The 16,885-nt window shown below is 41.3% G+C and overlaps 2 protein-coding genes across 2 annotated transcripts in view; both read left to right on the top strand.

The window, feature by feature from the left end:
• LOC310942343 (netrin-G1-like) overlaps positions 1–10,563 on the top strand; it is a gene marked incomplete at its 3' end in the record, with an annotated part of 49,406 nt that extends 38,843 nt beyond the window's left edge. The window contains exons 5-6 of the mRNA XM_083907721.1: positions 810–854; positions 10,325–10,563. Of these exons, the coding sequence (XP_083763847.1) occupies positions 810–854; positions 10,325–10,563 (284 nt within the window). The remainder of the gene's footprint in view (positions 1–809; positions 855–10,324) is intronic.
• The window catches only part of LOC310942344 (histone H3.2), a gene marked incomplete at its 3' end in the record, with an annotated part of 127,085 nt that overhangs the window by 13,263 nt on the left and 96,937 nt on the right, over positions 1–16,885 (top strand). The gene's annotated exons all lie outside the window — the stretch shown is intronic.

Here is a 16,885-nt window from a genome sequence, read left to right on the forward strand (position 1 = left end):
AGGTAGAGGCTGATATCGGTCCATTTGCTGAAACCAGTGAAACAGCAAGTGGAGTCTTGAAAACTAAATACCTACTAAAGAATACATTATACATCACAGGGAGGTTTTGAGCAGCTGAAATGATTTTCATGCTGTGAAATCAAAGAGTTTGCAAAAATATTTCAAACCACTCTTATTTTTAACTTATGAATATGTGGTTCCCACCATGCATCTTTGTGCATGTTCACGTCTGAAAGTGACTCATACTGGACGACAAAAGCAGTGACTGTATGTGGGTTTTTTCTGCCTTTGCTTTGTGGAAAAAAAATCATTCATTTAAAGCGGAACTATGCAGGATTTTTTACCCTAATTTAACAGCTTGGGAGTCATTGTGATGGTTAAATGGCTCGTTGCAGGGAGATTGGAAACACAGGCTTGAGAGAAAAACTAATTGCTTCACAGCACCGCACACCTTCGCTGGGTACCGACCGTAATATCAAGGCAGTTATTATTATTTTAGACGTTCATCATGGCAGAGTTGGCGAAAAAAACTGCTGTTGGAGGAAGTGAAGAAGAGGAAACGACACACTAGTAAACATCGGACCGGCTTTTTTTTAGAATGGTGGTATTGACCAGGCTTGCAAAGTTCCGCTTTAAGCAGCATGCACATTCCGACACGTCCTATCTATCCAAATACGTGCCCAATTTTTTTTTCCAATAATACCAATTACTGTAAACAAGTCCATGCATGCTGTCCCTGTGATTTAACCACACAACAGCATGTATAACATGACTCAGTTTAATATATAACCTTTTCCGTTTTTACACAGATCGAGCAAATGCCTCATCTCTTGGTGTTGCAAATCGTAACCAAGGTAGGCTTATAGGGTTTGTAACTTCAGCATGACATTAACAATACAAAGGGGAAAAAAAACTGAATGCCTCATGTCAATTTGGTGGGTGAGTGTAACGTTTGAATATGCAATTAGCAGTATATATATATTTATATATGCAGCAGGTTGTTTTTCCAAAGCCCAGATGCCTCCATCTTGCATGCACACAAACACACTTTCATCCTCACAAGACTGATCTTTTGTTGTGAGAACACTGGTGGGAATAGACCTCATGCCCCCGCGATCACCGAGTCCACAGTTTCCTCACCTCTTTGATCGTGCCCTCTTTTTAATTACCGCTGAATGCTCTCTGGAGGTGCACTCTTTCTGCCATGTTCAGGAAATAAAGAAAATGGAGAAGAAGAGAGGAAGGGGGGGAGGATGGGGGGATTTGTGTAGATTGATTTCCAGCTATCTGCTGTTAATCCTCAGGCGCAAATATCCTGTGTAGTGAGTGGTAAGTCACAGGAAGAGGACTTTTAGGATTTCCATGATCAAGGGAGGATGTTCACTTCTTTTTCTTGGAACTGGAATAACAACTGGCAAGGTTGGAAAACCTTTCAATGTGACTTAAAAAATACAAAAAATGTACACAAAACTCTAAATGAAAAGAATGTGTTACCTTTAAACCACTGCTAATTCCGTTCACACTATGCTGATGAAGCCAGTCAGCTCCACATGACTCTCTGTGTGACTCTTTCAGTATAGCGTTTTTTTATTTTGTCTTCGTGGCTGTGGCAACATTCCCATGCTGCACACAGGGTGCCGCATATTACATCATGACTGAGCAGACCCACAGCCCAGCACCACTACGGCTGAATACTGGATTCTACTGCTTACAATAAACGTAAACGTAAAAAAGTACATAAAAAGAAATATTTTTAAGTGTCCGTCACTCCGTCAAGGGACAACGGAGACGGCAAGGGCTGCGATTGGTCCTCAGAACAGGCCGAGCTAAGCTGCTCTGTGCCGGCCACAGTGGCGGAGCTGATCACCGCCGACAACGCCGCTGCCAAACTATAAATATGTCACATCTTAACACACACAGCACATGTTTAGACTCTAAATGGCCAATTTCTAGCCTCAAATTATCTTAAAACTGCGTTCCGTCACACAGAAAAGTGAGAAACGGCCACTGTTTCAACAACAACAGTCTTTCTTTCTCTTTCTTTCTCGGACGCCATTGCTCACCGTAGCCAGAAGCACAACAACCTTGCGTAGCGACCCCTACTGATCAGGCGGGAAATTGCAGCGCGTGTCCGTCACCACGACGCAGAAGTATGAAGGCTCGAGGCGTCTCCGTGGTGACGCAGTCGGATAACGCATACGCAGTCGGAGAAGTATAATGTGGCCTTAAGGCTTCGATGAGGAAAGCTGCATGAACCTGTGTATGTGTGTGTGGGCGGGAGAAAAAACTAGGTCAAGTCACTACCGCAGTGTTGTGGTAATTACTCAGAGGTCCACAGGGGGCAATAGAGGTTCCGCACTGGAACTTTAATTAGCTGTGTACCCTTGTGGATTATAACAGAGTTTTTATGCGTCCTACAAATCCCCACTTAAACAAAACTGGCACTGAGAATTCAGTTTTCTGCAACATAAGATCATCACATTTGTTGTAACCCAATAATGTGTCAAGTCTTTACTGGAATAAAAGATAACACAATGACATAAAAGCAGTGTGAAAACAAAGAATGAAAAGACTAATCATTTTTCCAAAAAGATCAGTGGCAGCAGTTTGAAGGACCCATAAGGCAATTTCAGAAATGCCTTGTATTAGCTTTGTTGCCTAGCTTAGCTTAGACTAAGCTAACTAATTAACACACAGGTGGAAAGGATGAAGCTGAATGGCTCAAACAGTGTAGCCAACTACACTACTTTGAATGGAAATTAGCTAAACTAAGCCTCAAAATTAGTTGCACGTCACCAGAACATGCTATATGCTAATTAGCGTAACTGAGACATTGCCAAGCATTTGCATATTGCCCGTGTTAGACGGTGTGTTTTGATTCTATTCATTTAGCTATATTTACTGTACATGTAAATTCATAAATGTAGCACAACACATTGCGCGGCAGATTTGGCATCTTGCTTTCTGGAAGATCTTCTGACTAAATTTATGAAATTTTTGTGAGCATTTGATTTCCGTTAATATTTCTCATCCAAAAAAGGTTTTAGGAGAAAAACAAAAAATTCCTGTTAGGAACAATGGTGTCTTCAGCGCAGATGTAGCAGAACACTTCGGCCTTATTTTTGCAAGACCTTCAAGTCGAAGCCATTTCATTCACCTTTAATATATATATAAAAAAAACAATTAGTCATAAGTTGGCACCTGCAAAATCTTCAGCATTTGTTTATTCCTAGAAATATTAAAGAATTTTGCATCATATGACTTGAAAATACCCATACATGTAAACAAACATTTTGAGCAGAAGCAATGTGATTTTTGGATACAGCGCATCAAAATTCATCAAAATCAAAATGATCCTAAATCAGCGGAAAAAATCTTAAACAATAAATTTGGTGTTGACCAGTGTAATCATTGAAAGTCAAGGAAGAGGTAGCAAAGTAACAAAGCCCTACTGTTTGCCAAAAGTTACAAACTACAACTTATATTTTAATCTTGACAAATGCTTTCTGGTTACTCTTCTTCAATGCTTGGTGCTAAGCTAACATTTTTTTCTGCCACCGAACTTGAACATAATATGTTATTTTCCATGAAACGTCAGATTTATTTTAATCAGGTAATGACACGTCGTGGTTTTTGACGTTTCCTGTTCTGACAGGTCTTGTTAATCTTCCCTCTCTGACGTGACACCACATGTACACATTTAGAAGCAGTAATATCCTCCGCCACTGTCAAGTGATCCTGTGCAGCTGACAACTTTAGAGCTCCGAGTCATGACTAATGATGAAGCCTTCACGTTAATATGATCACAGGAGGCAGGGCTGAACAACTTACCCTGACACCATGGCAAAAGATATTGATCTAGTGCAGGGCTTCTCAAAGTTTTGATACCTGAGGGCCAATTTAGGAACCCAACATTGGACTGAGGGCCGCCAAAGGAAAAAAAAGAAAAAAAACTGAAAGAAATCCCATTTGTAATAACTATGGCGCCCAAAATTTGACAAAACCGACATACTATACTACGTCGCCCAAAATGTGACTTTTTTTTTTTTTTTTTAATTTTTGGTCCAAAATTTGACAAAAACGTCATACTATACTATGTCGTTCAAAATTTTAACATTTTTGGGGGAAAACAGTTGTACAATACTGTCGTCCCAAATTTGAATTTTTTTTTCCAAAAAACAGTTTGGTCCAAAATTTGACAAAAATGACATATATGCCGTCCCACATTTTTGGGAAAAAATGTAAATGCCAAAATTTGACAAAAACGTCATACTATACTTCGTCACTATGTCATCCAAAATTTGATGACATAGTAAATACAGTTGTACAGTTAACACTTATTGGTCTGTATCCAGAAATGTCCAATAAACATTTAACAAGCTTAGTAGCTCCTGGATTAAAACCATCAACTGTAATTCATTGCGGGGCGGCCAGAAATGTTTCTGCGGGCCGCCATTGGCCCGCGGGCCGCACTTTGAGAACCAATGATGTAGTGTAATTGTAGCAACACTATTCTGTCTCAGTGCATATAATTAGCAGATCCTGTATCTGAAACCTGTCTCCAGTTATAGTTAATTGCAGAGAGGAATCTATGGTTTTAAAGGCCCTTTAAAACAAACGTAAACATGATTTCAAGTGGCTTTTATTATAATGTGTGTGTGCGTGTGTGTGTGTGTGTTTAGATAGATAGATAGATAGATAGATAGATAGATAGATAGATAGATAGATAGATAGATAGATAGATAGATAGATAGATAGATAGATAGATAGATAGATAGATAGATAGATAGATAGATATTGCATTATATGTTGTGGTACAGTATGTAGAATAGATAGATATATCAGAATCACACTTCGAGTCATATAAGCAACAAGAAGAAATGTTATTGACTTCTTCTCTGCTGTTGCTCTGTTGAATTTTATCTGTTGCTTCGTGCATCACCGAGGCCCCAGCATGCATCTGTCATAACAGATATACTGCTAAAACATCACATATGACAGAGGTGTGAGCTGCACGTATGCAGGTCTCAGGGACAGCGAGAGCTGCTGCTCAGCGGGGAATTGATTGCTGTGTTGTCACTCGCTGCCAGCACAAGTCCGAGAAGAAGTGAGTGTCAGGGGCAAGTTTGTCAACACCCACAATATAAGGCAGCAGTGTGTGTGTGTGTGTGTGTGTGTGTGTGTTTGGATAATCATTCACAGTGTGATGATATTGTACTTTCTGTATGACTAAAGGGACAACCCACCAAATTTACCCATCAAAAGTACCTCACCTTGTACCATTTGTACAGTAGAATGTTTTCTGTCTGAAAGAATGTCCGGCGCTGCTGCTCTCATGTTTTATTGTTGTTATCCATCTCTTACTTGTAACTTGTCATTGTTCCCGTCCATCATTTCTACTACGACTGGAGCCAGTCCCAGCTGACCCTGGTGAGAGGAAGTTTACATATTGTAGGGCAAATACAGAGACACACTCACTCCAGATTTCCACCGAGTGCGTCAGCAAAAACCGCGGCGTTGACGTTCCGCGGTTTTGCTCCGTCTTCTGCCCAGCGTCGATCCCCAACGGGCGCCTTGCAACCAGTCGTATTCGCGCAATAATTCGTCGCGTACTCGAGTTTGCGAGAGGGCCACATATATGGTGTCGTACCTATGTTCCCCGGGTCCTATGTTCCCTCTTTTTCCCAAAAAAGGTCCACTTTGTATGTGACAGGGGAACATAGGACCCTCTTTTTGAAAAAGGGTAGGGTTAGGATTAGGGTTAGAGAAAGGGTCCTATGTTCCCCGGTCACATACAAAGCGGAGAACATAGGACCCGGGGAACATAGATACGGTCCCGGTTAGGATTAGGGTTAGAGAAAGGGTCCTATGTTCCCCGGTCACATACAAAGCGGGGAACATAGGACCCGGGGAACATAGGACCTGGGGAACATAGGACCCGGGGAACATAGGACCCGGGGAACATAGGACCCGGGGGAACATAGATACGGTCCCGGTTAGGATTAGGGTTAGAGAAAGGGTCCTATGTTCCCCGGTCACATACAAAGCGGGGAACAAAGGACCCGGGGAACATAGATACGGTCCCCACATATATATATCTTATATTAATAACATAGTGAACCACCAAATTACTTTGCAATAAAATAGGAGAAAGTATATAGCTTACAGTCTAAATTTAATAAATAATAGGCAGGAAGACATCAATAATTATGGCAGTGTGGACAAACAATAAAGGAAGTGCAGTTATTACAGTAACAGTTAAGTACTATTATAAGAGTTATTGTGAGCTCAACATCGCGTGTTTTATCTCCTGTACTTAGACTGAGGCCGACTACAAAAACATTAGTGAGCCATCTTTTTGTGCATATTGTACATCAACCGACAAAAGTTATCTTACACATACTAAATCAGTGTGTGATTTGTTTTCAGCATTGCTGACTTGTGACTCCCGAGGCTTAAACAAACTAATTGAACTACTAATGCTTTTTAGAGTGACAGTGGTCCTGGGGGTTCTGATGGAGGGCAGACAGATAATCCTTCGACCACTCACAACAAACTTAATGCATATAGGAGAGACCACAGAGTTCCCACAGCAAATGTGTGCAAAAACACACAGCACAGCTATTGACATAGGATAGGGCCTGCAAACACATTTGGTGAGGTGATCATTTTTATCAAGCATGACTAAGCACTGATAAGAGCCCGAGACACACTTGGGCCAGGCTTTGGAATACTATTAGTATTGCCCATGGGTTATTAGTATTAACCCATTGCATGCAGTGTCAGGATGACACTTAATTAAAAACATTAGGATTTAATCCTAATTAAACCAGTAAAAGCTGAATGTGTAAAGTTGCCTAAGGGTGGCAGAAGTAACATAACACACACACACACATATTATCAGCTAATTATTGTAATTATATTTCTGACCACCTGACAAAGTCCAATATTTATATGTGTATGCAGTAGCTTGATTTGTGTGCCGTATGTATCCTAAGATGCTAAAAGAGCTACTATATAGCCACCTAATTACATTGAACAAGCCTTTATTATATTATAAAGGCTTGTTCACTGCTGCTTTAAAAAATAACACTATAAAAAGACTGGAACAAACTACACCCTCAAACTCCAAAATCTGGTCTCTCTGGATCATTGGTTCTCAAAGTGCGGCTCGGGGGCCAATGGTGGCCCACAGAAACATTTCTGGCGGCCTGTGGTGAATTACAGTTGATAGTTTTAATCCAGGAGCTACTAAGCTTGTTAAATGTTTATTGGACATTACTGGATACAGTCCAATAAGTGTAAACAAAAATAGAGTATTTAAATGGTTTCTATATGGTGAATTTTAGTGTATTATTGGGTTATAAGCTGGTAATAAGCAGGTAGCTACAGCCCCCAATTACTAGCTATTTACCCAGTAAATATATGGTAACAGAAATGTGTTACTTGGTATTGACCTGTAATTAGAAGGTAAGAACAATGGCCAAAATACTGGGTAATTACCCAGTCAATTATAAAGCGTTATTATATTAATGCTTCAATCACATTATACATTATACCTAATTCAAACTGATTATAAAAGTCTGCATCAGTACAGTACATACTGTATTGTACTGAGTGAAGTAGGTGGGAATATCATGACGTTAACCCATTCCCAATGTCTTTTAATCAGTTTTGGCAGCAGCAATGATTATTTGTTGAGTTTATTCTGCTGCATGAGCAACGTTGCTGAAAACCAAAAATGTGATTACTATTTATGCAGAGCGAGAGATCCAATTACACTGAAATCTCTTGGTAAATATTACTTCTCCCAGGATCTTACCTTCTGCCAGCAAGAGAGGCTTCCTGGAATAATTTAGAACTGAGTTTTTGTCTGGAAATAGGATTATTATTTTATGGAGTCCTTAACATCGTCTATATCTATCCAGTGAGATTATAAACCACACTGTGGATGTTACAGATACATTTGGCTAATACATCAATAACGACGCATGCTGACACCTATTGAATTGTAGGCTATGACGCAAGTCATCAGACACAACACCAGCTGCGACACAAGTTAGCAGCATCATTAGCTATGTCGTTAGCTGCAATGCATGTTGGTAACATCATTAGTATGTGCCAGTGCTACATAACAGAATCAGATGGATTGCACTCTGGCAGTTGGGCCCATACATTTATTTAAGTGTATGGAGAAATATTCAAAGAAGAGGCAGCAGATCCCAGACATTGTATCCCTCATCCCATAATTAACATTGTATTTGACTGTGGCATGCTGGTTAAAATATCATTTCATGTTTGAGTGTCATCGGTTAGCAGGCCTAACCCTAAGCATGGTCATCCTGACTTTCTGACACTGTCAGAATATCGCAAGTAATCCTTAAAAAGAACAAACACGTCCAAGCTGCAAGTTATTTCTCATCAGTGTCATCACACCGCAGGGTCACCACAACTAAAAAGAGAAGGGTTAATAAGGAGCACCAACAATTCCAGGACTGAAAAATTCTTTGCTTGATTTGCTTAAAGATGACATAGAGTGGTCCTGCACATAAATGTTAGTTATGGAGGTCTACTTACATATATTAACTTGTTTTTATGGTCAAACACCTCCTAGTTGCTCTAAACGAGCCGATAGCAATCCTCTTTTCTGACTGTGTTTTTCTGCTGCGAGATTTCAGAGTGAACTTTCACCCCCAGAAGACAGAGTCTTGTGATTGGCCAGTACTATCCAGCACATCCGTTCTCAGAAGCGCAGCGCCCCCCTCTGGAACGGTGGATGCACTGCTCCTCATTATCAAAACATTGTTTTAACAGTGTTTAAAAATAGCTTCTTCACGACTCCCCGCCGCAGTCCCTTTATGACTTTAAACCAGAGTCAGACCCAGAGTCAGAAGACACTGTTGCTCGTGAAACACCTCCACAACGGACGTTATTCTTCTTCTGCGGTTCAATGTACGTAACCGGATGTGCCCGGACTACCGCCCGGAGCAGGACGATCGGTTGTTCAGGAGAACCGCTGCTTACGTAACTATTACGGGATTTTCAGTGATCTCGTTGAGCCCCGAGATTACAATAAAACACAGCGTTCTCAGCAATGGCTGAACTGTTTGTTTCGAACCGTCAGGGCTTCATAAACAAGGGTAATGACGCAGATACACACCAAAAAAACAGCGTTAATAGGAACTTCCGGTCTAGTTCCGCTTTAAATTGGCAATAAAAATATTGCTGCTGCCAAGGAATTCAGTGTAAAAAGACTAACTGGGGGCAACACATGGCTTGCACTGTTGCCATACAGCAAAAAAAAATACCGGGGGTTTCATGACCCTGGCTGACCGAGGGGCTCTCTGTGTATAGTTTGAATGTTCTCCCTGTGTGTATCCTCTCTGGGTACTCCGAATATGAGAGCGAATGGTTGTCTGCGTATGTTGGCACTGTGATGGGTCTACCCTACCTTTCGCCCCTGTGTCTGCTGGGATTGGCTCAAACTTCCACCAGTGTCTCTTGACGCCGGCTCATACGTACATATGAAAACATCACCAAAGCATGCTATGAAGTGGCCATTTTAATCGCTGAATCTTTCACAAAGGATGAGTTTGTGTGATGAAAATGGCGGAGGACATTTGCCCTGAAAAGAAGCAGAAGATTGGCAAAATCAAAGAAATTGCCACTATTGTTTCATGCTGGGCATCTTTTGTTTTGAACAGCCTTACATTGTACAGTAAATTGGCTACGAGACTCAACAATGTTTCTTGTAGTTAGCAAAACACTGAATTACCTGGAGGTGGTGGTGGTGTTGTTGTGGCGGGACCAGATGTCATTCCCTCATCTTCTGCTCTCTGCATTCGCAGGGAAACGATTTCACTTCTGAACATAATATTCTGACATCCCTTTCATTCACTCATTAACTTCACTTCATCATCACAATGATTTGTTTGCTCTTTTCTCTTGTGCCAGCATGATTTGCCCTAAAGTCCTTTGTGAACTCCTAAAAAAGAATATCCACGAAATGTCTGCGTGTGTGTGCTTTTGTCATGGACATCCATTCACGGAAAGAAGCTGCTTTCTTGTATTTATACAGTATGTGCCTGCTTATTGTCTCCTCTTCCTCTCTGCACTCCTTCACAAAAGTCCTTGGCTTTGCCTTCCCTAATGTGTCAGCTGAGCTGTAAGGACACAGAGCGATGCAGACAGGACCAGAGGAGGCAGCTTGTGCCCCGTGAACCTGCCTGTTGATGTTCTCTGCTGCCCTATCCCTGAGTGATCTATTAATCACCTCCTTCTGTCTCCCCCTGCCCTTTTTTTTTTTTTGCTTTCGTCTCTGCAGCTCGCGTGTGCGACAACGCGATGCTGCGCTGTCAGAACGGCGGCACGTGCCACCATCACCAGCGCTGCCACTGCTCCCCCGGCTTCACGGGCATCCTGTGCGAGAGAGCTCGCTGCCAGGGCCCAGGGGAGTGTGATGACCAATTGTCTGGACGGGCCACTTTCCATCATCCTCTGATCACCTGCCACCTCGCTCTTGCCCTCGCAGTGCTCCCGCTGCTGACTGTTCCCCTTTGCTGAGAAATCGGACAGGCCTCCCGTCCTCAACTAAACTCAAGGACTACATAGGATGAGACTTAACTCTCAACCTTGAGGACATGAAGGGGAAAAAAAGGATATGTGAACAATAAGCTTGGTTGGCATAAGCAACACTTTTGCGCATCCACGGCCACAGTCAGTCATGGGTGACAGTATTACTCATAAGGAGGTTATGTGGAGCGACAGAAGGATTTATGAAAGGCTTGATGAAGTCACTGCTGATTTTAACTTTCAAAGAGCAAACAGTTGGAGCGATTGTTGTTATAAATGATATTTCATTGAAGGCAGATGAAGACTACCCTTTTGAGAACAAACTGTACAAATCCAAACATGATTTCCAAGTATCACCTGAAGTCATTAAAAAATAATAATGTGGACGGGACATCTTAAAGCATCTTGCCTTGCTGCCTCCTTCCTTACTCGTTACCTTCTTCTCTCCTTGCTGTCACTCTTCCCTTTACTCTCTCACTTCCTGTGCTTTGGTGACTCTGGTGATTTCTTTGCTTAAGGGTGACTGTTGTTTTGCCAAATGCTGCTCATGTATTATTATCAAGCCCTTTGACCAAGTACCAGTGTAGTATTTTTTGTTGTTTTTTTTTCCTCTCTAGGAAGCTTTGCTGCCATGCTTCAGCTCCCCTTTATGGAAAAAAAAAAAAAAGTTGTAACATACTGTAACTGTATTTAATTTTTGTATAAAAACAGATATTTTCATGAATACGCAAAGTGAAAAGATGTATTACTTGTTTTCTATTGCTGCCGACCTGTCCTAGATGTGGACTATGAGTGAGTAAGGAGTTTGGTTGTATTGTTTCTTTGCTTGTACGGCACACCTCACATGAGAGCTACTGTCAGAAAAATATGTTTACACACACTTAGACAATACACTTCCACCAAAGGGAAAAAGATAACATGTCTTTGTCTTGTTGTTGAAAATGGTCATTTTATTATGCAGTAACATGACATTTGAAGATGTGCACAGTTAAACGGTGTATTGTTTGCGGGTACGGCCTGATGAAAACAACTGATTGTCATTTTAGTACTTGTAGTAGCAACAGACGCAGTTGCTGGAAACAATATATCAGTCAACTAATAACTTTCTGGTTCTATGACTAAGATTGTTTTTTTTTCCTAATGTGCTGTAATCCATCCTTCTGGTGCACGTGAACTGTAGGAGAATTGGAAAAGAATCTCAATCCAAAATTCCATTAGCTTTATGTAAATTTATCAAAAAGAGATTGCTCGGCTGTCACAGAGGTTGTCCAGCTCAAATCTGTAATAAAATCTAATCCCTGAATCAAATGGGAAGCGGGGAAGCTTTCTCAGAGCTGGCGAGGTAGAAAGCCTGCATCCTGCTGTGAGAGCCCACAAGAAGCGACGCGTTCAGAAAATGAGCTTTAATTCACAGAGGTTCGATGATTAGGAATGAAGTTGCATCCAACTGGGTGACATATTGAGCACTGAGACCAATTTCATTTGAGAGATTAATTTCCCTCCTGAGGGTGTCATGAAATTCCTAACTGTGTTAGAGTCTACTGTAAGTGCCTCTCATTAAATGATACTGTCAATGAAAAGGGGAGCGAAGGCCTTTTTTGAGACTTGCCTCCGAGAGCAACTTTTGGCAACTCAGGAGCTATTTGAAGTGGGTGAACGCACAGAAAAATGACTTGATTTGGAATGGATGTGATTTTGTTGCAAAGCCAAGAAAGAAAGCTTGTGGTCAGCTAAATTTGGATAAGAAAATAAAATGGGCATCTACATTAATTCATTAACAATAACATCATTAAAGCAATACAGGGCAACGTTTTTACCTTCACAAAAATCCTGAATATTTCCACAACGTGCTTAACTTTTTGCTTTACAGTACACAAAAGAGGATACTTCCAGAAGAAGCCAAGAACCGAAAAAGACAGTTAACCTTGGGAAGGTTTTCAGTCGATGATGACGTGCGCTTTCAAGATGGATGTAGAGTTTGGCTTCTTCCTTCTGGATTATTAAGTACATGTTAACGTTACTAGCTGGTGTTGCATCAGAGCTGCCAATCTGAATTCTGCCTGGTCGATACAGTGCTTTGGTTTGGTTTCGACAAGAAAATGTAACTTGGCAGACAAGATCTGGTGTTATTTAGCGCTCTGAGTGAAAGCAAAAGATTTTTTGGGTTTTGTGATTACTGTGAAATATTATCCTGCCGTCACTGGTTTAGGAAAGGAATTAGAATCTAGAGTTTAGTCTAGGTTTAGGTGGTGGGATATTCTGATGGTCACATTTCCTGATATAACACCAGCGTGTTATGTCTTCAGTTATTGCTTCTACCTAGTTTCTCATTTTTAGTATTATTTTTCATAAATAAGCTACTGTACGTTAGCTGCTGGTTTTTAGTTAGTAAGGTGATCTTTGCTAACATTATCATCGTCAGATAAACATTTAGTAGGCTATAATAATATTGACTGCACAAAACATTACAACAAAAAACTTGTTCAAATGTCAGTGAATTACGTATTTCTATTCAAGGTACCAAAGTTACTTCAACAAGAGATCTGATGGTTATTGTGTCACAGAGGTGAAGGAGAAGAAAACATCCCACTACACTCAGAACTACAGAGGTCCACGGTTTCTCTGAGGCTGCAGAGTGGAAAGGGACTTCACCAGTGCTGTTCAAAGACCTGAAGACCAAAGACACTTGTGTCCACAATCCACTGAAGACCAAAGACACTTGTGTCCACTATCTACTGAAGACCAAAGACACTTGTGTCCACTATCTACTGAAGACCAAAGACACTTGTGTCCACTATCTACTGAAGACCAAAGACACTTGTGTCCACTATCTACTGAAGACCAAAGACACTTGTGTCCACTATCTACTGAAGACCAAAGAAACTTGTGTCCACTATCTACTGAATACCAAAGACACTTGTGTCCACTATCTACTGAAGACCAAAGACACTTGTTTCCACAATCCACTGAAGACCAAAGACACTTGTGTCCACTATCTACTGAAGACCAGAGACACTTGTGTCCACTATCTACTGAAGACCAAAGTCACTTGTGTCCACTATCTACTGAAGACCAAAGTCACTTGTGTCCACTATCTACTGAAGACCAGAGACACTTGTGTCCACTATCTACTGAAGACCAAAGAAACTTGTGTCCACTATCTACTGAAGACCAAAGACACTTGTGTCCACTATCTACTGAAGACCAAAGACACTTGTTTCCACTATCTACTGAAGACCAAAGACACTTGTGTCCACTATCTACTGAAGACCAGAGACACTTGTGTCCACTATCTACTGAAGACCAAAGTCACTTGTGTCCACTATCTACTGAAGACCAAAGTCACTTGTGTCCACTATCTACTGAAGACCAGAGACACTTGTGTCCACTATCTACTGAAGACCAAAGAAACTTGTGTCCACTATCTACTGAAGACCAAAGACACTTGTGTCCACTATCTACTGAAGACCAAAGAAACTTGTGTCCACTATCTACTGAAGACCAAAGACACTTGTGTCCACTATCTACTGAAGACCAAAGTCACTTGTGTCCACTATCTGCTGAAGACCAGAGACACTTGTGTCCACAATCCACTGAAGACCAAAGACACTTGTGTCCACTATCTACTGAAGACCAAAGACACTTGTGTCCACTATCTACTGAAGACCAAAGAAACTTGTGTCCACTATCTACTGAAGACCAAAGAAACTTGTGTCCACTATCTACTGAAGACCAAAGACACTTGTGTCCACTATCTACTGAAGACCAAAGTCACTTGTGTCCACTATCTACTGAAGACCAAAGAAACTTGTGTCCACTATCTACTGAAGACCAAAGACACTTGTGTCCACTATCTACTGAAGACCAAAGACACTTGTTTCCACTATCTACTGAAGACCAAAGACACTTGTGTCCACTATCTACTGAAGACCAGAGACACTTGTGTCCACTATCTACTGAAGACCAAAGTCACTTGTGTCCACTATCTACTGAAGACCAAAGTCACTTGTGTCCACTATCTACTGAAGACCAGAGACACTTGTGTCCACTATCTACTGAAGACCAAAGAAACTTGTGTCCACTATCTACTGAAGACCAAAGACACTTGTGTCCACTATCTACTGAAGACCAAAGAAACTTGTGTCCACTATCTACTGAAGACCAAAGACACTTGTGTCCACTATCTACTGAAGACCAAAGTCACTTGTGTCCACTATCTGCTGAAGACCAGAGACACTTGTGTCCACAATCCACTGAAGACCAAAGACACTTGTGTCCACTATCTACTGAAGACCAAAGACACTTGTGTCCACTATCTACTGAAGACCAAAGAAACTTGTGTCCACTATCTACTGAAGACCAAAGAAACTTGTGTCCACTATCTACTGAAGACCAAAGACACTTGTGTCCACTATCTACTGAAGACCAAAGTCACTTGTGTCCACTATCTACTGAAGACCAAAGAAACTTGTGTCCACTATCTGCTGAAGACCAAAGACACTTGTGTCCACTATCTACTGAAGACCAAAGTCACTTGTGTCCACTATCTGCTGAAGACCAGAGACACTTGTGTCCACAATCCACTGAAGACCAAAGACACTTGTATCCACTATCTACTGAAGACCAAAGACACTTGTGTCCACTATCTACTGAAGACCAAAGAAACTTGTGTCCACTATCTACTGAAGACCAAAGAAACTTGTGTCCACTATCTACTGAAGACCAAAGACACTTGTGTCCACTATCTACTGAAGACCAAAGTCACTTGTGTCCACTATACTGAAGACCAGAGACACTTGTGTCCACAATCCACTGAAGACCAAAGACACTTGTGTCCACTATCTACTGAAGACCAAAGACACTTGTATCCACTATCCACTGAAGACCAAAGACACTTGTGTCCACTATCTACTGAAGACCAAAGAAACTTGTGTCCACTATCTACTGAAGACCAAAGACACTTGTGTCCACTATCTACTGAAGACCAAAGACACTTGTGTCCACTATCTACTGAAGACCAAAGTCACTTGTGTCCACTATCTACTGAAGACCAGAGACACTTGTGTCCACAATCCACTGAAGACCAAAGACACTTGTGTCCACTATCTACTGAAGACCAAAGACACTTGTATCCACTATCTACTGAAGACCAAAGACACTTGTGTCCACTATCTACTGAAAACCAAAGTCACTTGTGTCCACTATCTACTGAAGACCAGAGACACTTGTGTCCACAATCCACTGAAGACCAAAGACACTTGTATCCACTATCTACTGAAGACCAAAGACACTTGTATCCACTATCTACTGAAGACCAAAGACACTTGTGTCCAGGATCCACTGATAACCAAAGACACTTGTGTCCACTATCTAATGAAGACCAAAGACACTTGTGTCGACAATCCACTGAAGACCAAAGACACTTGTGTCCACTATCTACTGAAGACCAAAGACACTTGTATCCACTATCTACTGAAGACCAAAGACACTTGTGTCCACTATCTACTGAAAACCAAAGTCACTTGTGTCCACTATCTACTGAAGACCAGAGACACTTGTGTCCACAATCCACTGAAGACCAAAGACACTTGTATCCACTATCTACTGAAGACCAAAGACACTTGTGTCCACTATCTACTGAAGACCAAAGACACTTGTATCCACTATCTACTGAAGACCAAAGACACTTGTGTCCAGGATCCACTGATAACCAAAGTCACTTGTGTCCACTATCTACTGAAGACCAGAGACACTTGTGTCCACTATCTACTGAAGACCAAAGAAACTTGTGTCCACTATCTACTGAAGACCAAAGACACTTGTGTCCACTATCTACTGAAGACCAAAGAAACTTGTGTCCACTATCTACTGAAGACCAAAGACACTTGTGTCCACTATCTACTGAAGACCAAAGTCACTTGTGTCCACTATCTGCTGAAGACCAGAGACACTTGTGTCCACAATCCACTGAAGACCAAAGACACTTGTGTCCACTATCTACTGAAGACCAAAGACACTTGTGTCCACTATCTACTGAAGACCAAAGAAACTTGTGTCCACTATCTACTGAAGACCAAAGAAACTTGTGTCCACTATCTACTGAAGACCAAAGACACTTGTGTCCACTATCTACTGAAGACCAAAGTCACTTGTGTCCACTATCTACTGAAGACCAAAGAAACTTGTGTCCACTATCTACTGAAGACCAAAGACACTTGTGTCCACTATCTACTGAAGACCAAAGACACTTGTTTCCACTATCTACTGAAGACCAAAGACACTTGTGTCCACTATCTACTGAAGACCAGAGACA

This window comes from Microchirus variegatus (assembly GCF_963457635.1).
Source record: "Microchirus variegatus genome assembly, chromosome: 21".
Taxonomy (NCBI): domain Eukaryota; kingdom Metazoa; phylum Chordata; class Actinopteri; order Pleuronectiformes; family Soleidae; genus Microchirus; species Microchirus variegatus.